This window comes from Pan paniscus, chromosome X (genome assembly GCF_029289425.2).
Source record: "Pan paniscus chromosome X, NHGRI_mPanPan1-v2.0_pri, whole genome shotgun sequence".
In the NCBI taxonomy this organism is placed as follows: domain Eukaryota; kingdom Metazoa; phylum Chordata; class Mammalia; order Primates; family Hominidae; genus Pan; species Pan paniscus.
This window is the reverse complement of record NC_073272.2, coordinates 154,664,766-154,689,558: the sequence shown is the minus strand read 5'-3', so window position 1 is coordinate 154,689,558 and position 24,793 is coordinate 154,664,766. Positions and strand designations below refer to the sequence as shown.

Here is a 24,793-nt window from a genome sequence, read left to right as displayed (position 1 = left end):
ACCTGGGAGGCAGAGTTTGCAGTGAGCCGAGATCACACCACTGCACTCCAGTCTGGGCGACAGAGCAAGACTTCGTCTCAAAAAAAAAAAAAAAACTGCCTGAGACTGGGTAATTTGGGTAATTTATAAAGCAAAGAGATTTAATTGACTCACTCACAGTTCCACAGGCTGTACAGGAAGCATGGCTAGGGAGGCCTCAGGAAACTTACAATCATGGAAGAAAACAAAGAGGAAGGAAGCATGTCTTACATGGCTGGAGCAGGAGGAAGAGAGTGAAGGGGGAGGTGCTACACACTTTTAAACAACCAGATCTTGTGAGAGCTCTATCACAAGACAGCACTAGGGGGATGGTGCTAAACCATTAGAAACCACCCCCATGATCCAATCACCTCCCACCAGGCCCTACTTCCAACATTGGGAATTACAATTCAACATGAGATTTGTGGGGGACACAGGGCCAAACCATATCACATGTTGTGGCTATTGTGAATAGTGCTGCAACAAACACAGGAGGGCAAGTATCTCTTTGACATACTGATTTCATTTCTTTTGGATATGTATCCAGAAGAGAGATTGCTGGATCATAAGGTAGTTATATTTTTAGTTTCTGAGGAACCTCCATACTGTTTTCCATAATGGCTATACCAATTTACATTCCCACCAACAGTGTACAAGGGTTCTCTTCTCTACATGCTCTCCAACACTTGTATTTCTTGTCTTTTTTGATATTAGCCATCCTCACAGGTGTGGGCCGATACCTTGTGTGGTTCTGATTTGCATTTCCATGATGGTTAGTGATGTCGAGCATTTTTTCATATACCTGTTGGCCATTTGAGAAATGTCTATTCGGATCTTTGCCCATTTTAAAATTGGGTCATTTAGTTTTTTTGCTACTCAGTTATGTGAGTTCCTTATATATTTTTACTGTTAACCCCTTTTATATGATTTGCAAATATTTTCTCTCATTCTCTAGGTTGCCTTTTCATTTTGTTGATTGTTTCCTTTGCTGAGCAGACACTTGTTAGTTTGATGTAGCTCCGCTTGTTTATTTTTGCTATTTTTGCCTGTGCATTTGGAATCATATCCAAAATATCATTGTCAATCAATACCAATGTCAATGAGCTTTCCCCCTATATTTTCTTCTAGGGGCTAAATGGTTTTAGATTTTAGATTGAAGTCTATAATCCATTTCAAGTTAATTTTTTGTATATGGTATAAGAAAAGGGCCCAACTTCATTCTTTTGCATGTGGATATCCAGTTTTCCCAACACAATTTATTGAAGAGACTCTCCTTTCTCCATTGTGTATTCTTTGCACTCTTGTCAAAGCATAGTTGACCATGTACATGTGGGTGTATTTCTGGCCTCTCTATTCTGTTCTTTTGGTTTATGTATCTGTTTTTATGCCAGTACAACGTAGATTTTATTTAATTTGTGTATATAATGTTTTATAGTTTTTAGTGTAGAAATTTTACATATCTCTTATTAATACATTTCCGTGTATTTGCTATTTTTTATGTTATTGTCAACTGTTTTTTGCTGTTGTATGAAAACTTAAATTGAGTTTTGGATTTTGATTTTATATCCAGCTTTTTAAAACTATGGATTATTTTGTCTTTTCTTTGCATATAATTATATTGCCTGCAAATAATAATAGCTTTGTTTTTTCTTTAACAACCCTTGTATTTTTCATTACTTTTTCTTATGTCACTGCATGGGATAAGAAGCCCAGGACGTTACTGAATAGTCATGGTGACAATACGGATCCTTGTATCATTCCCGATCTCAGATAGAAAGCTTCTAATATTTCACCGTTACAATGTGGTTTGCTGTGGAATATTGTAGATATCATTCATTAGATTAAAGTCATTCACATATTTTCTACTTTGCTAACTGTTATTTTCTAAAGTCATGAATAGATGTATTTCTTTTATTTTTAATTGACAAATAATTGTATACATTTATGGGATACAGTATGATGTTTTGATATGCATCTATATCATGGAATGATTAAAATCAAGCCAATTAACAAACATTACCTAATATAATTATCATTTTTTGTGGTTGAAGCACTTTATAATCATATTATTTTTATCATGTTAATGTCAAGAAATTCACTGGATAATTTTTTTAGTGCTAAACTAACCTTGGCATTTCTGGAATAAACCCAACTTTATCATGATACCTATCCTTTTTATAAATTACTAGATTTGTTTTGCTCATATTTTGTTTAGAACTTCAAAAAAAATCTGTGTTCATGAGGGAGATTGTCCTGTAACTTTCTTTTATCATGACGTCTTTGGTTTTGGTAAAAATGTTATGCTGACGTCATAAAATATGGATTTATTTCTGGGTTCTCTATTCTGTTCCATTGGTCTATGTGTCTGTTTTCATACCAATATCATCATGCTGTTTGGGTTATTGTAATTTTGTATATTTTGAATTGACGTAGTTTGATGCCTCCAGCTTTGTTCTTTCTAAATTTTTTTTTTTTTTTTCGGAAACAAGGTCTCATTCTGTCACCCAGGTTTCAGTGCAGTGGTGTGATCATAGATCACTACAGCCTCAAACTTCTGGGCTTAAATAATCCTCCCACCTCAGTCCCCCAAGCTGCTGGGACTACAGGCTCACGCCACCACACTTGACTAATTTGAAAAAAAAATTTTTTTTTTAGAGGCAGGGTCTTGCTATGTTGCCCAGGCTGATCTCAACCTCCTGACCTCAAGCGATCCTCCCATCTCAGCTTCCCAAAGTACTGGGATTACAGGCATAAGCCACTATGTCCTGCCCAGATTTGTTCTTTTTTCTCAGTATTGCTTTGGATGTTCAAGGTCTTTTGTGGTTCCATATACATTTTAAGATTGTTTTTTCTATTTCTGTGAAGAACATAATTGATATACTGATATTTTGATAGAGAGTGCATTAAATCTGTAGATAACTTTGGATAGCATGTTCATTTTAACAATATTAATTCTTCTGATCCATGAGCATTTTTTTTTTTTTGAGATGGAGTCTTGCACTGTCGCCCAGGCTGGAGTGCAGTGGTGTGATCTTGGCTCACTGCAACCTCTGCCTTCCAGGTTCAAGCGATTCTCCTGCCTCAGCCTCCCGAGTAGCTGGGATTACACGCATGCCCCACCACGCCCAGCTAATTTTTGTATTATTAGTAGAGATGGGGTTTCACCATATTGATCAGGCTGGTCTCGAACTCCCAACCTAAGGTGATCTGCCTGCCTCGGCCTCCCAAAGTGCCAGGATTACAGGTGCGAGCCACCGTGCCCGGCCAGATCCAGAAGAATATTAATTCTTCTTTCCATTTGTTTGTGTCCTCTTCAATTCTTTTTATCAGTGTTTTGTAGTTTAGTTTTCATTGTACAGGTCTTTCACCTCTTTCATTAAATTTATCCCTGGGAAATTTTTTGTAGCTATTGTAAATGGGATTGCTTTCTTCCTTTCTTTTTCAGCTAGCTCATTGTTTGATGTATAGAAATGCTACAGATTTTTGTATGTTGATTTTGTATCCTGCAAACTTACTAAATTCATTTATCAGTTCTAAGAGTTTTTTGGTAGCATCTTTAAATTTTCCTGTATTTAATATTATGTCATGTGCAAATAGAGAGAATTTGTCTTCCTCTTTTCCAATTTGGATATCTTTATTTCTTTCTTTTGCCTGATTGCTCTGGCCAGGACTTCCAGTAATATGTTGAATAAAAGTGGCGAAAGTGGGCATTCTTTTCTTGTTCTAGTTCTTGGAGGAAAGGCTTTCAGCATTTCCCCATTCTCTATGATGTTGTCTGTGGGTTTGTCATATATAGCCTTTATTATTTTGAAGTATGTTCCTTATATGCCTAGTTTGTTGATAGTTTTTTTAATCATGAAGGGATGTTGAATTTTATCAAATGCTTTTTATGCATCTATTGAGATGATCATATGGTTTTTATCCTTGATTCTGTTGATGTGATGTGTCTCATTCTTGCATCTCTGAGATTAATCCCACTTGATCATGGTGTATTATCTTTATGATGTATTGTTTGACTCAGGTTGCTAGTATTTTTTAATTTTTTAATTTTTTAAACTTTTATTTTAGGTTTCGGGTACATGTGCAGGTTTGTTACATAGGGAAATGCGTGTCACTGGGTTTGTTGTACAGATTATTTCATAACCTAGGTACTAAACCTGGTGTTTTGTTGAAGATTTTGCATCTATGTTCATCAGAGATACTGGCCTGTAGTTTTCTTTTTTGTCTTGTGTCCTTGTCTGGTTTTGGTATCAGGGTGATGCTGGTCTCGTAGAATGAGTTAGGGAGAATTCTCTCCTCTTCATTTTGTAGGGGATAGTTTGAGAAGCATTGGTGTCACCTCTTCTTCAAATGTTTGGTAGAATTCAGCAGTAAAGCCATCAAGTTTCTGGGCTTTACTTTGTTGGGAGACCTTTTTTTATTATTGATTCAATCTCATTACTCATTATTGGTTTGTTCAGGTTTTCTAGTTCTTTCTGATTCAATCTTGGTAGGTTTTACGTGTCCAGGAATTTATCCTTTTCCTCTGGGTTTTCAAATTTGTTAATGTATAATTGTTCAAAACAATCTCTAATAACCGTTTGTATTTCTTTGGTAACTATTGTAATGCCTCCTTTTTCAGTTCTAATTTTATTTATCTGAGCATTCTTCGCTTTTTCTTACTCTAGTTACTGACTAAGTGACTAAACCACTTAGTCTAGTGGTTTATTGATTTTGTTTATCTTTTTGAAGAACGAACTTTTTCTGTAGTTCTGATGTGATCTTTATTATTTATTTCCTTATACTATTTTTCAGTTTGGTTTGCTCTTGCTTTTATAGTTTCTTATTTCTTTTTAATTTTTGTGGGTACATGGTAGGTGTATATATTTACAGGGTACATGAGATGTTTTGATACAGGCATACAATGTGAAATAATCACATCATGCATTTGTTCTTCATGTTACAAACAATCCAATTACACTCTTTTTGTTATTTAAAAATGTACAATTAAGTTATTATTGACTATAGTCACCCTGTTGTGTGGTCAAATATTAGGTCTTATTCTGTCTAATGAATTTGTGTATCTATTAACCATCCCCACTTCCCCCACAGCCCCCCACCCTGGCTACCTTTCCCAGCCTCTGGCAACCATTCTTCCACTCTTTATGCCCATAAGTTCAATTGTTTTGATTTTTAGATTCCACAAATAAGTGAGGACATGTGACATTTGTCTTTCTGTACCTGGCTTCTTTCACTTAGCCTCCTTAATGACCTCCAGTTCAATCCGTGTTGTTGCAAATGATGGGATCTCATTCTTTTTTATGGCTGAAGAGTACTCTATCGTATATATGTACCACATTTTCTTTATCTATTTATCTGTCGATGGGCACTTTGGTTGCTTCCAAATCTTGGCTACTGCGAACACTGCTGCAGCAAACATAGGAGTGCAGGTATCTCTTTGATACACTGATTTCCTTCCTTTGGGGTATATACCCAGCAGTGGGATTGCTGGATCTATGGTAGCTTGATTTTTAGTTTTCTGAGGAACCTCCAAACTTCTCCATAGTGGTTGTACTAATTTACATTCCTGCCAACAGTGTACAAAGGTTCCCTTTTCTCCACATCCTCACAAGCATTTGTTATTGCCTGTCTTTTGGATATAAGCCATATTAACTGGGGTGAGATGATAATCTCATTGCAGTTTTTAAATATATTTTTTATTTTAACTTTTGTTTTAAGTTCAGGGGTACATGTGCAGGTTTATTAAATAGGTAAACTTGTGTCATAGGGGTTTGTTGACTATTTCATCACCCAGGTATTAAGCCTTGTATCCATTGGTTATTTTTTCTGATCCTTTCCCTCCTACCATCCTCTGCCCTCCAATAGGCCCCAGTGTCTATTGCTCCCCTCTATGTGTCCATGTGTTCTCATCATTTAGCTCTGACTTTTATAAGTGAGAGCATGTGGTATTGGGTTTTCTGTTATTGCGTTAGTTTGCTAAGGACAGTGGCCTCCAGCTCTGTATATGTTCCTGCAAAGGACATGATCTCATTATTTTTTATGGCTGCATAGTATTCCATGGTGTATATGGACCACATTTTCTTTATCCAAACTGTCATCGATGGGCATTTAGGTTGATTCCATGTCTTTGCTATTGTGAATAGTGCTGAAATGAACATATGCGTGCATATGTCTTTATGTTATAATGATTTATATTCCTTTGAGTATATATCCAGTGATGGGACTGCTGGGTTGAGTGGTATTTCTGTTTTTAGGTCTTTGAGGAATCACCACACTGTTTTCCACAATGGTTGAACTAATTTACATTCCCAAAAACAGTTTATAAGCATTCCCTTTTCTCTGCAACCTCACCAGCATCTGTTATTTTTTGACTTTTTAATAATAACCATTCTGACTGGTGTGGGATGGCATGTTATTGTGGTTTTGATTTACATTTCTTTAGTGATCAATGATGTTGAGCTTTTTTGTATCCTTGTTGGCTGCATGTATGTCTCTTTTGAGACAGTTTTGATTTGCATTTCTCTGATGATCAGTAACATTGAGCACCTTTTCATATGCCTGTTTGTCATATGTTTGTCTTCTTTTGAGAAATGTGTATTCAAATCTTTGTTCCATCTTTTAATCAGATTATTAGACTTTTTTCCTATAGAGTTGTTTGAGCTTCTTAAATATTCTGTTTATTAATCCCTTGTCAGATGGGTAGTTTGCAAATATTTTCTCCCATTCTGTGGGTTGTCTCTTCACTCTGTTGATTGTATTCTTTGCTGGGCAGAAGTTTTTCAAGTTCATGTGATCCCATTTGTCCATTTTTGCTTTGGTTGTCTGTACTTTTGGTGTACTGCTGAAGAATTTTTTTGTCCAGGCAAATGTCTTCGAGATTTTCCCTAATGTTTTCTTGTAGTAGTTTTATAGTTTGATGCCTTAGCGTTTTTTCCCTAATGTTTTCTTGTAGTAGTTTTATAGTTCGATGTCTTAGATTTAAGTGTTTAATCCATTTAGATTTGATTTTTGTATATGGTGAGAGATAGGGGTCTTAGTTTAATTATTCTGTGTATGGATATCCAGTTTTCCCAACACCATTTATTTATGTGCCTATCTTTTTCCCAGTGTATGTTCTTGGCACCTTTGTCAAAAATGAGTTTGCTGTAGGTGTGTGGATTTGTTTCTGAGTTCTCTATTCTGTTCCATTGGTCTATGTGTCTGTTTTTATGCCAGTACCATGCTGTTTGGTTACTATAGCTCTGTAGTATAATTTGAAGTCAGGTAATGTGATTCTTCCAGTTTTGTTCTTTTTGCTTAGGATAGCTTTGGCTATTCTGGGTCTTTTATGGTTCCATACAAATTTTAGGATTTTTTTTCTATTTCTGTGAAGACTTTAATAGGTATTTTGGTAGGGATTGCATTGAATCTGTAGATTGCTTTGGGTAGTATGGACATTTTAATAATGTTGATTCTTCCAGTACATGAACATGGAATATTTTTCTATTTTTTGGTGTACTCTTCAATTTCCCTCAATATTGTCTCATAGTTTTCATTATAGAGGTCTTTCACTTCTTTGGTTAAGTTAATTCCTAGGTATTTAAGTTTTTGTGTGGCTATTGTATATGGGATTACTTTTTAATTTCTTTTACAGATTGTTCACTGTTGGCATATAGAAATGCTACTGATTTTTCTATGTTGATTTTGTGGCCTGCAACTTTACTGAATTTGTGTATTAGTTCTAATAGTTTTCTTGTGTAGTGTTTAGGTTTTTCCCAATATAAGGCGGAGCCTCACTCCATAGCTACCACCACCCCAGGCCATGGGGAGTACTGTCTGCCCATGTTCCCTTAAGGCCCAAGGGCATTTCAGGAAGCTTGCAATGAATGCTGTCATATAAGAGAAAAAGTGCCTTCCTTTACTCTGATCCCATCTGCATTCTATCTGTCACGAATCTCTTAAATTATCTGGCACATGGATTATACCTCTGTCTTTGATTCAGAGTTTTCTCTATATTTATGTTATTTGATGACTTCAAAAGGGTCTGCTAGTGGAAAGGGAGTTAAGGGCAAGTTAACACATGCAAGTCCCACGATAAGAAATTATTCCATAATAGTTTCTAAGAATTATTAAGTACTTTCTGTGTTCTAGGCAGTGTTCTATGTCCTTTCCAGAAGTCCTATGAAATAGGTTCTATTATTGGCTTCACTTTACAAATAGGAAACTGAGACATAGAGAGGGTAAGTAACTTGTCTAGTGCCATACAGCTAATACATGGTGGTGTAGGGATTTATAACTAGACAGTCTGACTTCAGAGTAGTTCTTAACCAGTACTTGTACATCTTTAAGCATATGTAAGCATAGATATATACATATATACATACACATATATGTATATATAATATATATGCTTAATTCCATCAGTCTCTGTCACATCTTTTCTGAGCTGGGAGTTGTCCTTGCACTTTAAGATGTTGTCGAATTTTAAGTTTATTTCTTAGAGGCCTCCTGACTTTTCACACCTCCAAGCTCTTGAGGGCTGAGGGCTGAGGGCCACTTTGCTCTGGCCACCACATGCTGGGAGCACTTGCTGAACTTCTCTGCACCACTCAACACTGTTGGCCATTCTTTCCTTCCTGAGGCTTTCATGGCACCATACCCCCAAGTTTCCTCATTAATCTATGGTTGCTCTTTCTCAAGATACTTCACTGACTTATCTCTTAGTTCTTTGAGTCTTAGGATTCTCTAGAGTTTTGTACTTTTCTCAACACTTGCAACCTAGATAGTTTCATCTACTCTTATGGTCTAAATTATTCTAAATTTTAATATCACACTCTTTCTTGCATCCATCTGATGAGTTTCTAATCCTGGATAACTCCAAATGTCCTTTCTCTCCATGCGTCTACCTGAGTAGCTTTTCTGGTCACAGACCTCAATTGGGCCCTTAATGCTGCTCCACAAGGCAATCATTTCTCTGTTCACCCTGTTCTCCTGCTCATTACAAGGAATATTTCAAACCTCTCTCCTCTCCTCAAACCTCCAGTTCTGCCTCCAGTTCAGAAGATTTATGTAATAAATGCAACAAACATTTGTTAATTACTTGCTATATCTCCTCCTATTTCACAGAGAGAACTCAAACCATTGGCTAGAAACTTCTTCAAAATCTGGTCTGATTTTTCATCTGTTGGGGAAATGTGTTCTGACTGCCCAGCTAGACTCTAATAGCAACTGTTGTGTTATGCTTCTCTGCCTCTCTGGACTCTAGTTCAGTTGATATTGTTCTGCATTTCTCACCACCTTGGCTTATTTCTTGCAGCTGATGTAGAAGGCCAATCCTTAAGACACCGAGACAAGCGGCTTAGTTTGAATTTGGTAAGTTCAACATTCAGGTTCTTTTAAGCATCAATTTTACCAAAAACAGCTTGATCTATGTATATTCCCTTGAAATCTTTAAGATTCAGCACTCTGAGTCTCTGAGGAATCTTCCAGTCTCCCCTGAAGACTTGAACTTGCTTGGGAACTACAGGACTTGGTGTTCTATAAGGGCCTTATTGATTCTAATGGTTCAGACACTTGCTCAACTTGGTATAGCTACTTAAGGCATCACTTTATGCTTAAAGCATTTGCATAAACTCATAACCCTCTGTCTTCCAGTGTCAGATCTTGGAGAGTTATCGCCTATACTAAAACGATAAGTCCAGAGGCAGAACTTGAGCTAGAGGCTTGTCTGACTTTGCTGAGGAAGTTCAGAGTTATACTTGGATAATTTGGAACTGAAACCATATGTACAGCTTTGGCCGCCTTCTGATAGCAGTTTCCATGACTGGTCTGTGGTTCCCAATCTGTATCTATTCTTTTGCAGCCATGCAGGTTCTCCCCGATGTACCCCACAGCTTCAGCCAGTATCGAAGACAGCTATGTGCCCATGAGCCCCCAGGCTGGTGCCTCTGGTCTTGGACCCCACTGCAGCCCTGATGACTACATTCCAATGAACTCAGGAAGCATCTCAAGCCCGTTGCCTGAGCTGCCTGCAAACCTGGAACCTCCCCCAGTGAATAGAGATCTCAAGCCTCAGAGGAAATGTAAGCACTTGACCAGGCCTGCTGTACAGGGGTAGGGGAGCAAGGTTCCAGTGGTCGCATAGAAAAGGTTTCTGTAAAGGAAGACCTAGAGAAACCACCCCAGAGGGCCGGAAAGTATAAGGTCAGGAAAGAAGTGGCCGGGTTGGAATAGGAAGGGCTGGGGCACCTTGCTGCCCCAGATTGTCATGATAATAGGAGTCGGGAGACTTACAGGCACTGTGGCCTTGCAAATACAGCTGACAAAGCCAAGTTCATTCCAGAGGGCTCGTCTTTGGCTGTTTCCCTAACAAAGGCCCAGGAATAAGTGATGGTGGATTAGAATGGAATCCCACCTGGCATCTCCTCATTAGACAGCACTTGAATGTAATCATAGTGCCAGCCTCTGTAAGGCAGTCAGGAATAGCCTTTGACACCAATTCCTGAAGGTCAGACCCAGTCACATGCAGTTTATCACTCATCGTTCTGTGCATGCCCGTCAGCAGAGGTATTCAGGGATAGAAGAGGATTTTGGCAATGAGCAGGCTGACTCCTCTGTGCGCGGGGTGCCTTGCAGCTTCTGTCTTACTCCCAGGCAGCTTCTCTGGTTTGCTAAGCAGCACAGACAGACAGAGAGATAGATAGGAAAAGAGGGAAAGAGGAAGAGCAGGTCAGAGTGACTTTTTAACTTCATTCTTGCTCATCCTCCCCTTCCCAGTTGGCTGTGTGATTACAAGGAAGCATTGGTAGAATGACTGATCTCTCGTGCATTCCAACTTCTCTTTGCCCTTTAGAAAGCAAAAAAAGTCACTTCAGGTGGCTGTGCCCAAAGCTGCCAACTAAGACCCCTACTCATGCCTGGTCTACTCCAGGCATATTCCCTTAAATTTCAGTCAAAATACATTTATACATTTACAATGCATGCGCTGCATATGTATTGCTGTGGTGGGCACTGGGTGGGATACAAAGATGAGGAAGCAAGGAGGGTTCTTCAGTCTGAGGGGGAGGAAGATATGTAAAATCCACCTGGACCATGAAATAGAATTATGAAATCAGTGCTAAATAGGAGAACAGACCCTGTCTTATGAGGTTCAGAGGAAATAGCCATTAATTCTGGTCAGAAACAATTAAACAACAACAGAACTTTCTGTGATGTTGGAGATAATGGCTATTGAACCCTTGAAATTTGGCTAGTGTGACTGAGGAACTACATTTTAAATTGTATTTAATTTTAATAAATGTACATATATGTCTAAATGGGCACGTGTGGCTAGTTGTCACGACAATGGACAGTGCAGCTCTGCAGGACCTTGTGATAGGCAACAGAAGATGTCTGACAGACTCAGGGTTGGAGACTTAATGAGTGGATGCAAAGGTGGATACCTGGGCCAGGACTAACTCAAGAAGATGGGCCACTGAGGTGGAATAAGGGTTGGGGCAGATACCAAGTGCTTTTCTAGGTGCCGAGACTACTGCAGTGAACAAACCAGATATACCCCTATTCTCCTGGAGCACAGTTTAGGTCCAGATAAATCATAGATGAGTGTATTATCACAAACTGGGGCTGTGCTGTGAAGGGTAAGTACAAGAACTTGAGACCCCAGGCTGTGGGGCCTGATCTTGTCTGGAGGCAAAGAGATGGGACAGAATGTTCTAGGCAGAAGGATCATCAGGTGGACAATGGATTGTAGGTGGGGAAGACTAGGACCTGGGTGATCATCTCTGCCTGTGATAAGAAAGGTAACATTTCCACTTCAGACACATCGGGTGTGAGGTAATAGATGTTGCAATTCCACAAGGTCAGAGACTTTCATCTGCTTTATTCATCCTGTGCCTTCGACACCTAGAAGCACGCGTGATATACAGAGACTTCTTAATAATGCCTTGCCACGTTGTTACCTCCAGCAGGTAATGTGACCATTTGCTCAGTATTTGTCTTTACTCCCAGTGAGGCAGGGAAGAGGAGGACAGTGAAATTCACCCTCATCATCAGTGCTGCCTGTTAGTAAATGTGGATTTGGTGTGCTGGGAAAGTGAAATGTCATAGTTTTACAGTCTTTAGATTCTGGCCTTGACCTCCTGGATGTTGCACACTGTCTTGTAGCACGGCCACCTCCTCTGGACCTGAGAAACCTCTCCATCATCCGGGAACATGCATCTCTTACCAGGACCCGCACTGTGCCTTGGTAAGACTGATTGCTCAAAAGAGCCTCATCCAGCACAGACACCCCGGTGTGTGTTAGGCCTCTGATTAAATGTAGTTGAAGCCCACCTGATCTAGCTTAAGCCAAAGGAGGGGTGAGGTTTATTATCGAGAGCAAGAGCTGTTTTATGGATCACAAAGGAAGGAATATGTCTGGGTCTCCCAGGATCCTGGAATCAGGAACTAGTGTGCTGTTGGGAACCCAAGGAATCTACTCACTTCTGCTTCACTTTTCACATCTGTGCATTCCTTTGTCTTTGCAGTATTCTTTTCTATTGCACAATCCTCATGGTCAAAGATAGCTGTACCATACCCCCTGAACTTGTTTGCATGCTACAACTCCAGTACCAACAGATGGGCTCTTTTTCAGTGCCAATTCAGATTTCCTGGGGAGAGAGAATTGTGTTCCCCAGTCTCAGTGGAACCGGCTATGGCCCAAGCCCAACTTTGTGAATGGGGTAGGACAAGGGAGTTCCCAGGTTCACGGGCTGGGTAGACAGACTTCAAAATGTAATTGCACCCTTTCATCTCACCTTTTAGAAGTTGCATTTTTAGTCCTGAGCTTGGCTCAGGAGTTTCTCGGTTCACTCTAAATGACACAAAACACAATTGCATTGTAAAGCAGAATTCTGCAATGAGCTGTATTTCCAGCCAAGACTGTGACTCAGCTCATGCTTCTGACTCAGGAGAAGGATGGGAGTTGATTGGCAGTCTTGTGTCCTATCAGAGGAATGGCCATACTTCCTCACTTTTCCTTACATTGAATAGAAACAAGAAAGCCCCAAAGGAGTATTTTTTTTTTTTTTTTTTTTTTTTTTTTTTGCTAAATGATATGATGCCCTCGTCCGTTTAGAAAGCTCATGAGCTGTGTCACATAGAGGGCCTGAGAAAAAGCAGCCTTTGTGAATTGGGAGCCATTTGCCCCAAAGTGGAGCAGAAACTGTTGGGCATTTTCTGCCTCTTCAGGAATTGCTTTGGCCGGAAGGAAGTTGTGTCTGGAAGAGGAGGGCTGAAACCCCATGAGGGCCATGTTAGTTCCTGGCCAGCTTTCAGAGCAGCTGTAAGACATTGCTTTGACCTCATCTATATTTTTATTCTTAGCAGTCGAACCAGCTTTCTCTCTCCAGAAAGAAATGGTATTAATTCTGCAAGATTTTTTGCTAATCCTGTTTCCAGAGAAGACGAAGAAAGCTACATCGAAATGGTAATCTTATATTTTTCACACTCTTCTTATCCTTCACCCCAATCTGTAGTCTTATGAGCTCATTGTAAAGGAAACACATCCTTCAGTAAGCCCTGTGCAATTTTAAAACAACCACTTGATCGTAAAACCAGGCCACAAGCTTTTCTAGACTTGGAACAAATCCATTTGAAGTTGACTTTCTTTCCTGCAACATTCAACTCCTCATACCATTTTGAGATTGCAGTATTTCAAGATAGCTCAGGGCTGAGGCTTGCTTAATTTGAAAATGGAAATGCCAGCAATTCTTTTCACCAAGGCTGTGATGTCCTGTTTGACCCCAATAGGTTTGTAGTTCTCTGGATGTCCAGAGTTCAAATTGTAAAAACTCAACATATTACATGGTCCCTTCCACCAGAACACCTGGTGGCCCTGTCCTGACTGCTTCTGAACCTTCCTGGAGGATGAATCACTTAGAGTCCCATTGGGAAAGGTACAGTGCCCTGGACTGTGAGTGTATCTTAGCCTCTGGAAGATTCCTATTATGGGTCTTTCTATAGACCTGAGTGGATGGAGACTTGATTAACCATTTGCAGTTAAAGAGTCCTGATGTTTCCCTTCTAGCCTGTTGTTCCTTCTATTCTCTTCATCTTGGATGCTATTGAGAACATGGGCTTTTTGAAGATGGAGAGGGACTTTTAGCACCTCTGGCAATTAGCAGACACTTTAGCCATGACAGTGCCTGTTCTGCAATTTAGAAATGTAGGGAACTCAAGAGAGAGCTTCTGTTTGAACTACGAAATTTTGAAAAGAGATCTTAGAAGGACAATGTTCAAGGCTCTGTGACAATATACTCTTGAGAAGACAGTTCTGCCTTCCTATATGCAAGGATAATCAGCAACTGAAAATCTAAAAATAGTAATCTCCAGTTAAGCTATAATTAAATGCTTCATTTTACCTTCTTATTTTATTCAAATCATGCTGTAAGTGCACTTAACCGTATGCAGATGCAAAGTGACTCATATACAAATCTGTTATGGTCTTCCCAATATTTCTGACACTTAGTAATGGCCCTTGGGAAATTTCTAGAAGAAAACACTCTTATAAAATGATGCTTAACAGCTGTGCTCTGTCTCCAGAGAACAGAAAAAGGAAGTGAATCTAAAACCCAATGGAAGCAAGTACAGAGTCATTCCAGATACCAACAGTTCATTTCTGATCTTTGATGTTGTGAGAAAGATCAGTGTTGGCTGGGCGCGGTGGCTCACGCCTGTAATCCCAGCACTTTGGGAGGCTGAGGCGGGCGGATCACGAGGTCAGGAGATCGAGACCATCCTGGCTAACACGGTGAAACCCCTTCTCTACTAAAAATACAAAATACAAAAAATTAGCCGGGCGTGGTGGCGGGCGCCTTTAGTCCCAGCTACTTGGGAGGCTGAGGCAGGAGAATGGCATGAACCCGGGAGGCAGAGCTTGCAGTGAGTCGAGATAACGCCACTGCACTCCAGCCTGGGCGACAGAGCCAGACTCTGTCTCAAAAAAAAAAAAAAAAAAAAAAAAAACAGAGGAAGATCAGTGTTTCATTAACAACAAAGCTAAGAATCGTTTGTTTACCTAGGTTTATAATCACTGATCAATGACTGTCTCTGTGTATTAGTAGGCAACATGACACAGCAGATTAAGAACCCAGAACACTGGCTGATAGTAGCTATGATCTGGGAACTGTCGTATAAAAATGTTTAAAGGCTATCCCATCTTGTTCAATTGTGTTTTTTTAAACTTTAGTAATAAGACAGTTTCACATGACTTTGATTTACGTTATTTCACTTGTGCCACATAACAGCCCAATATGGTAGTCAAACCTAGTATGATTTGACTTTGATTTTGTGCATAAGTATATATGTTAATTTTTTTTTTCTCTTTAAGGGCAAGTTCTGATCTGAATGTAGTGATTAAGGCCAGGGGCTGAAACACGGTTTTGCCTTACTGAAATACAAGTTTTGCCATATATCCTTCTTTAAATGTTTGTGAAATTATAGAAAATTTAGAAGAATAAACATAATTTTATTATATGGGATTTCTTCTGTATCACTTTTTCAAGCCCTTTGATTTCAACAGCTTTGTAAGGCTTTTATAGTAGAGTTCTAGCCTCTTAAATCTCACATTAATTTTTTGATTATGGTATTACAATACTTTTACGTTTTTAGATCATTTTTACATCATACAGTGAAATTGACTTTCTCTTGGTGTGCAGTTCTGTGAGTTTGAACATATATAGAGATTTGCATAACCACCACCATGATCAGAGTACACAACGGTTCCAAAATCCCTCATGCTACCTCTTTAGAGCCACATCCTCCCTTCACCTGTAACCCCTAGCAACCATTGATCTGTTCTTCATGACTATAGTATTGTCCTTTCAAGAATGCCACAAAAATAGAATCATACGGTACCTTTTAAAACTGGCTTCTTTCACTCAGAATGGTTTTTTTGAAATTCATCCATTGTTACATGTATTAACAGCTCTTTCCATTTTATTGCTGAGCAGTGTTCAAGCATATGGATGTGTCATATCTTGTTTGTCCCCTCACCCATGGAATGACATTTGGATTTTTTTCAAGTTTTTAGGCAATTAGAACTGTTAGATGCTTTCTTTTACAGTTTTTGAAAAATATTTTTCTTGTAGTAAAGCTCTACTTTCTGTCTCTATGAACTTACCTGTTCTAGGTACCTCATATAAGTGAAGTCATACAATATTTGTCCTTTTGTGTTTGTCTTCTTTCATTTCATCTAGTGTTTTCAAGATTCATCCATATTGTAGGATACAACAGAATTTCATTTCTTTTTAAGGCTGAGTAGTATTTGACTGTATAGACCACATTTTGTTCATCCATTCATCTGCTAATGGGCATTTAGGGTTGTTCCTACCATTGTCTATTATGAATAATGCTGCTATAAACATTGGCATACAAGTGTGTGCTTGACTTCCTGCTTTCAATTTGTTTGTATATATATATGTAGAAGTGGAATTTCTGGATCATATGGTAATTCTATGCTTAACTTTTTAAGGAACCACCAAACTTGTTTTCCACAGTGACTGCACCATTTTACATTGCTGCCAGTAATGCACAAGGGTTCCAATTTCTCCACATCCTAACAATTTTTATTTATCTTTTTTTTTGGAGACAGAGTCTCGCTCTGTTGCCCAGGCTGGAGTGCAGTGGTGCAAGCTCGGCTCACTGCAACCTCTGCCTCCCAGGTTCAAGCAATCCTCCTGCCTCAGCCTCCTGAGTAGCTGGAATTACAGGCGTGTACCACCATGCCCGGCTAATTTTTGCATTTTTAGTAGAGATGGGGTTTCATCATGTTGGCAAGGCTGGTCTCGAACTCCTGACCTCATGTGATCCGCCTGCCTTGGACTCCCAAAGTGCTGAGATTACAGGCATGAGCCATCACGCCCGACCTATTTATCATTTTTTATAATCGGTATCCTAACGGGTGTGAATTGGTATCTCATTGTGGTTTTCATTTGCATTTCCCTAATGATTAATGAACATCTTTTTATGTACTTATTGGCCATTTATATATCTTCTTTGGAGAACTGTCTATTCAAGTCCTTTGCATATTTTTAAGTTAGGTTGTTTCTTTTTTTGTTGTTGAGTTATAGGAATTTTTAAAATATATTCTGGATGTTAACCCCTTATCAGATACATGATTTCCAAATATTTTCTCTCATTCTGTGGGTTGTCTTTTCACTCTCTTGATAGTGTCCTTTGATGCGCAGAAGTTTTTTATTTTGATGAAGTCAAAATTTTCTTTCCTTTTATTGCCTTGCTTTTGGCGTCATATCCATGAAATCATTGCCAAATCCAATGTCATGAAGATTCTCTCCTATGTTTTCTTCTAAAAGTTTTATAGTTTTAGCTCTTATGTTTGGATCTTTGATCTTTTTTGAGTTAATTTTTGTATGTGGTATAAAGTTAGAGTCCAACGTCATTCTTTTGCTTGTGGACATTCAGTTTTCCCAGCACCATTTGTTGGAAAGTCTAGACTATCCTTTCCATGTCGAATGGTCCTGGCGCTCTCATTGAAAATCTCGTTGAAAATCAATATATGCAAGGGTTTATTTCTTGGTCTATATGTCTATCCTTATGCCAGTACCACAATGTTTTGATTAGTGTAGCTTTGTAGTAAGCTATGAAATCAGAAAGTATGAGTCTTCCAACTTTGTTCTTCTTTTTTATGATTGATTTGTCATTTAAGGGTCACTTAATATTACATGTGAACTTTAAGGACAGGGTTTTTTATTTCTGCAAAAAAAGACCATTGGAATTCTGATGGGGAATGCTTTGAATCTGCAAACCGTTTTGCATAATATTATCATGTTAACAATATTAAGTCTTTCAATTCATGAACACAGATATCTTTTCATTTACTTATGTCTCCTTTACTTTCTTTCTTACAGTTTTCAATGTATAAGTCTTTGCCTCCTTGGTTAAATTTATTCCTAAGTATTTTGTTCTTTTTTTTCTTTTTTATTTATTTATTATTATTATACTTTAAGTTTTAGGGTACATGTGCACAATGTGCAGGTTAGTTACATATGTATACATGTGCCATACTGGTGCGCTGCACCCACTAACTCATCATCTAGCATTAGGTATATCTCCCAATGCTATCCCTCCCCCCTCCCCCCACCCCACAACAGTCCCCAGAGTGTGAAGTTCTCCTTCCTGTGTCCATGTGTTCTCGTTGTTCAATTCCCATCTATGAGTGAGAACATGCGGTGTTTGGTTTTTTGTCCTTGCGATAGTTTACTGAGAATGATGATTTCCAATTTCATCCATGTCCCTACAAAGGACATGAACTCATCATTTTTTATGGCTGCATAGTATTCCATGGCGTATATGTGCCACATTTTCTTAATCCAGTCTGTCATTGTTGGACATTTGGGTTGGTTCCAAGTCTTTGCTATTGTGAATAATGCCGCAATAAACATACGTGTGCATGTGTCTTTATAGCAGCATGATTTATAGTCCTTTGGGTATATACCCAGTAATGGGATCACTGGGTCAAATGGTATTTCTAGTTCTAGATCCCTGAGGAATCGCCACACTGACTTCCACAATGGTTGAACTAGTTTACAGTCCCACCAACAGTGTAAAAGTGTTCCTATTTCTCCACATCCTCTCCAGCACCTGTTGTTTCCTGACTTTTTAATGATTGCCATTCTAACTGGTGTGAGATGGTATCTCATTGTGGTTTTGATTTGCATTTCTCTGATGGCCAGTGATGGTGAGCATTTTTTCATGTGTTTTTTGGCTGCATAAATGTCTTCTTTTGCGAAGTGTCTGTTCATGTCCTTTGCCCACTTTTTGATGGGGTTGTTCATTTTTTTCTTGTAAATTTGTTTGAGTTCTTTGTAGATTCTGGATATTAGCCCATTGTCAGATGAGTAGGTTGCGAAAATTTTCTCCCATTTTGTAGGTTGCCTGTTCACTGTGATGGTAGTTTCTTTTGCTGTGCAGAAGCTCTTTAGTTTAATTAGTTCCCATTTGTCAATTTTGGCTTTGGTTGCCATTGCTTTTGGTGTTTTAGACATGAAGTCCTTGCCCATGCCTATGTCCTGAATGGTAATGCCTAGGTTTTCTTCTAGGGTTTTTATGGTTTTAGGTCTAACGCTTAAGTCTTTAATCCATCTTGAATTGATTTTTGTATAAGGTGTAAGGAAGGGATCCAGTTTCAGCTTTCTACATATGGCTAGCCAGTTTTCCCAGCACCATTTATTAAATAGGGAATCCTTTCCCCATTGCTTGTTTTTCTCAGGTTTGTCAAAGATCAGATAGTTGTAGATATGCGGCGTTATTTCTGAGGGCTCTGTTCTGTTCCATTGATCTATATCTCTGTTTTGGTACCAGTACCATGCTGTTTTGGTTACTGTAGCTTTGTAGTATAGTTTGAAGTCAGGTAGCGTGATGCCTCCAGCTTTGTTCTTTTGGCTCAGGATTGACTTGGCGATGCAGGCTCTTTTTTGGTTCCATATGAACTTTGAAGTAGTTTTTTCCAATTCTGTGAAGAAAGTCATTGGTAGCTTGATGGGGATGGCATTGAATCTGTAAATTACCTTGGGCAGTATGGCCATTTTCACGATATTGATTCTTCCTACCCATGAGCATGGAATGTTCTTCCATTTGTTTGTATCCTCTTTTATTTCCTTGAGCAGTGGTTTGTAGTTCTCCCTGAAGAGGTCCTTCACATCCCTTGTAAGTTGGATTCCTAGGTATTTTATTTTCTTTGAAGCAATTGTGAATGGGAGTTCACTCATGATTTGACTCTCTGTTTGCCTGTTATTGGTGTATAAGAATGCTTGTGATTTTTGTACATTGATTTTGTATCCTGAGACTTTGCTGAAGTTGCTTATCAGCTTAAGGAGATTTTGGGCTGAGACAATGGGGTTTTCTAGATATACAATCATGTCATCTGCAAACAGGGACAGTTTGACTTCCTCTTTTCCTAATTGAATAGCCTTTATTTCCTTCTGCCTAACTGCCCTGGCAAGAACTTCCAACACTATGTTGAATAGGAGTGGTGAGAGAGGGCATCCCTGTCTTGTACCAGTTTTCAAAGGGAATGCTTCCAGTTTTTGCCCATTCAGTATGATATTGGCTGTGGGTTTGTCATAGATAGCTCTTATTATTTTGAGATACGTCCCATCAATACCTAATTTATTGAGAGTTTTTAGCATGAAGGGTTGTTGAATTTTGTCAAAGGCCTTTTCTGCATCTATTGAGATAATCATGTGGTTTTTGTCTTTGGTTCTGTTTATATGCTGGATTACATTTACTGATTTGCGTATATTGAACCAGCCTTGCATCCCAGGGATGAAGCCCACTTGATCATGGTGGATAAGCTTTTTGATGTGCTGCTGGATTCGTTTTGCCAGTATTTTATTGAGGATTTTTGCATCAATGTTCATCAAGGATATTGGTCTAAAATTCTCTTTTTCTGTTGTGTCTCTGCCCGGCTTTGGTATCAGGATGATGCTGGCCTCATAAAATGAGTTAGGGAGGATTCCCTCTTTTTCTATTGATTGGAATAGTTTCAGAAGGAATGGTACCAGTTCCTCCTTGTACCTCTGGTAGAATTCGGCTGTGAATCCATCTGGTCCTGGACTCTTTTTCGTTGGTTAGCTATTGATTATTGCCACAATTTCAGCTCCTGTTATTGGTCTATTCAGAGATTCAACTTCTTCCTGGTTTAGTCTTGGGAGAGTGTATGTGTCGAGGAATTTATCCATTTCTTCTAGATTTTCTAGTTTATTTGCATAGAGGTGTTTGTGGTATTCTCTGATGGTAGTTTGTATTTCTGTGGGATTGGTGGTGATATCCCCTTTATCATTTTTTATTGCGTCTATTTGATTCCTCTCTCTATTTTTCTTTATTAGTCTTGCTAGCAGTCTATCAATTTTGTTGATCCTTTCAAAAAAACAGCTCCTGGATTCGTTAATTTTTTGAAGGGTTTTTTGTGTCTCTATTTCCTTCAGTTCTGCTCTGATTTTAGTTATTTCTTGCCTTCTGCTAGCTTTTGAATGTGTTTGCTCTTGCTTTTCTAGTTCTTTTAATTGTGATGTTAGGGTGTCAATTTTGGATCTTTCCTGCTTTGTCTTGTGGGCATTTAGTGCTATAAATTTCCCTCTACACACCGCTTTGAATGTGTCCCAGAGATTCTGGTATGTTGTGGCTTTGTTCTCGTTGGTTTCAAAGAACATCTTTATTTCTGCCTTCATTTCGTTATGTACCCAGTAGTCATTCAGGACCAGGTTGTTCAGTTTCCATGTAGTTGAGCGGTTTTGAGTGAGATTCTTAATCCTGAGTTCTAGTTTGATTGCACTGTGGTCTGAGAGACAGTTTGTTATAATTTCTGTTGTTTTACATTTGCTGAGGAGAGCTTTACTTCCAACTATGTGGTCAATTTTGGAATAGGTGTGGTGTGGAGCTGAAAAAAATGTATATTCTGTTGATTTGGGGTGGAGAGTTCTGTAGATGTCTATTGGGTCTGCTTGGTGCAGAGCTGAGTTCAATTCCTGGGTATCCTTGTTGACTTTCTGTCTCGTTGATCTGTCTAATGTTGACAGTGGGGCGTTAAAGTCTCCCATTATTAATGTGTGGGAGTCTAAGTCTCTTTGTAGGTCACTCAGGACTTGCTTTATGAATCTGGGTGCTCCTGTATTGGGTGCATATATATTTAGGATAGTTAGCTCTTCTTGTTGAATTGATCCCTTTACCATTATGTAATGGCCTTCTTTGTCTCTTTTGATCTTTGTTGGTTTAAAGTCTGTTTTATCAGAGACTAGGATTGCAACCCCTGCCTTTTTGTGTTTTCCATTTGCTTGGTAGATCTTCCTCCATCCTTTTATTTTGAGCCTATGTGTGTCTCTGCACGTGAGATGGGTTTCCTGAATACAGCACACTGATGGGTCTTGACTCTATCCAATTTGCCAGTCTGTGTCTTTTAATTGGAGCATTTAGTCCATTTACATTTGAAGTTAATATTGTTATGCATGAATTTGATCCTGTCATTATGATGTTAGCTGGTTATTTTGCTCGTTAGTTGATGCAGTTTCTTCCTAGTCTCGATGGTCTTTACATTTTGGCATGATTTTGCAGCGGCTGGTACCGGTTGTTCCTTTCCATGTTTAGTGCTTCCTTCAGGAGCTCTTTTAGGGCAGGCCTGGTGGTGACAAAATCTCTCAGCATTTGCTTGTCTGTAAAGTATTTTATTTCTCCTTCACTTATGAAGCTTAGTTTGGCTAGATATGAAATTCTGGGTTGAAAATTCTTTTCTTTAAGAATGTTGAACATTGGCCCCCACTCTCTTCTGGCTTGTAGAGTTTCTGCCGAGAGGTCTGCTGTTAGTCTGATGGGCTTCCCTTTGAGGGTAACCCGACCTTTCTCTCTGGCTGCCCTTAACATTTTTTCCTTCATTTCAACTTTGGTGAATCTGACAATTATGTGTCTTGGTGTTGCTCTTCTCGAGGAGTATCTTTGTGGCGTTCTCTGTATTTCCTGAATCTGAATGTTGGCCTGCCTTGCTAGATTGGGGAAGTTCTCCTGGATAATATCCTGCAGAGTGTTTTCCAACTTGGTTCCATTCTCCCCATCACTTTCAGGTACACCAATCAGACGTAGATTTGGTCTTTTCACATAGTCCCATATTTCTTGGAGGCTTTGCTCATTTTTTTTTATTCTTTTTTCTCTAAACTTCCCTTCTCACTTCATTTCATTCATTTCATCTTCCATCACTGATACCCTTTCTTCCAGTTGATCGCATTGGCTCCTGAGGCTTCTGCATTCTTCACGTAGTTCTCGAGCCTTGGTTTTCAGCTCCATCAGCTCCTTTAAGCACTTCTCTGTATTGGTTGTTCTAGTTATACATTCTTCTAAATTTTTTTCAAAGTTTTCAACTTCTTTGCCTTTGGTTTGAATGTCCTCCCGTAGCTCAGAGTAATTTGATCGTCTGAAGCCTTCTTCTCTCAGCTAGTCAAAGTCATTCTCCGTCCAGCTTTGTTCCGTTGCTGGTGAGGAACTGTGTTCCTTTGGAGGAGGAGAGGTGCTCTGCTTTTTAGAGTTTCCAGTTTTTCTGCTCTGTTTTTTCCCCATCTTTGTGGTTTTATCTACTTTTGGTCTTTGATGATGGTGATGTACAGATGGGTTTTTGGTGTGGATGTCCTTTCTGTTTGTTAGTTTTCCTTCTAACAGACAAGGCCCTCAGCTGCAGGTCTGTTGGAGTACCTGGCCATGTGAGGTGTCAGTCTGCCCCTGCTGGGGGGTGCCTCCCAGTTAGGCTGCTCGGGGGTCAGGGGTCAGGGACCCACTTGAGGAGGCAGTCTGCCCATTCTCAGATCTCCAGCTGCGTGCTGGGAGAACCACTGCTCTCTTCAAAGCTGCGCCCACTGTCTGGGACTCCCTAGTGAGATGAACCCGGTACCTCAGATGGAAATACAGAAATCACCCGTCTTCTGTGTCGCTCACGCTGGGAGCTGTAGACCGGAGCTGTTCCTATTCGGCCATCTTGGCTCCTCCGATCAGTATTTTGTTCTTTTTGATGATATTGTAAAGGAAATTTTTTTTTTAATTTCCTTTTGTGATTGTTCACTATTAGTGTATAGAAATGCAACTGGTTTTTGGGTATTGATATTATATCCTGCAACTTTGCTGAATTTGTTCATTTTAATTTATTATTAGTTTTTGTGTTTTTTTAGGGTTATCTATATATAAGGTTATATTTTTATATAATTCTTAGGGTTTATATAATTTTTAGGGTTATCTATATATAAGGTTATATTATCAGCAAATAGAGGTTACTTTACATCTCCCTTTCCAGTTTGAATGTCTTTTCTTTCTTTTTCTTGCCTAATTGCTTTGGCTAGAACTCCCAATGCTTTGTTGAATAGAAGTAGCAAAAGTGGGCATGCTTGCCTTGTTTCTGATCTTAGTGGTATTTGACAGGTTTCTATGTGGATAGACGTCTTCATTTCTCTAGATCAGTGGTTCTCAGACAGTGGTGATTTTGACCCTCAAGGGATATTTGGCAATGTCTTGAAACATTTTTGGTTGCCACAACTTGGAGTGGAGGAGGTAGTGCTAATGACATCTAATGGAAAAAAATCAGGGGGCCTGCTATACATCGTACAATGCACAAGACAGCCCTCACAACAAAGAACTATCCAGCCCCAAATGTCATTAGTGCCACAGCTGAGAAATCCAGCTCCAGGATAAATACCTAGAAGTGGTGTTGCTGGATCATCAAATGTATGTTTAACTGAGTCATCAATTGTTTATTTAACTTTGTAAGATACTGCTAAAATGTTTTTCATAGTGGCTGTACCATTTTGGACTCCCACCAGCAACTTATGAGAGTTCCAGTTGCTCCACCTCCTTTGCCAGCGTAGTTGGTATTACCAGATTTTTATTTTTTTATTTTTTTTATATATTTTTTAGTTTTTTTTATTATACTTTAAGTTTTAGGGTACATGTGCACAACGTGCAGGTTTGTTACATATGTATACATGTGCCATGTTGGTGTGCTGCACCCATTAACTCGTCATTTATATTAGATATATCTCTGAATGCTATCCCTCCCCCGTCCACCCGCCCCACGACAGATCCCAGTGTGTGATGTTCCCCTTCCTGTGTCCAAGTGCTCTCATTGTTCAGTTCCCACCTATGAGTGAGAACATGCGGTGTTTGGTTTTTTGTCCTTGCGATAGTTTGCTGAGAATGATGGTTTCCAGCTTCATCCATGTCCCTGCAAAGGACACGAACTCATCCTTTTTTATGGCTGCATAGTATTCCA

General features: G+C 39.1%; 1 protein-coding gene across 2 annotated transcripts in view; it reads left to right on the top strand.

The window, feature by feature from the left end:
• Positions 1-24,793, top strand: part of GAB3 (GRB2 associated binding protein 3) — an 82,169-nt gene that overhangs the window by 41,629 nt on the left and 15,747 nt on the right. For both annotated transcript variants that reach the window (XM_034949914.2, XM_034949912.2), the window contains exons 5-8: positions 9,314-9,369; positions 9,860-10,079; positions 12,160-12,241; positions 13,360-13,462. In XM_034949914.2, the coding sequence (XP_034805805.1) occupies positions 9,314-9,369; positions 9,860-10,079; positions 12,160-12,241; positions 13,360-13,462 (461 nt within the window). The remainder of the gene's footprint in view (positions 1-9,313; positions 9,370-9,859; positions 10,080-12,159; positions 12,242-13,359; positions 13,463-24,793) is intronic.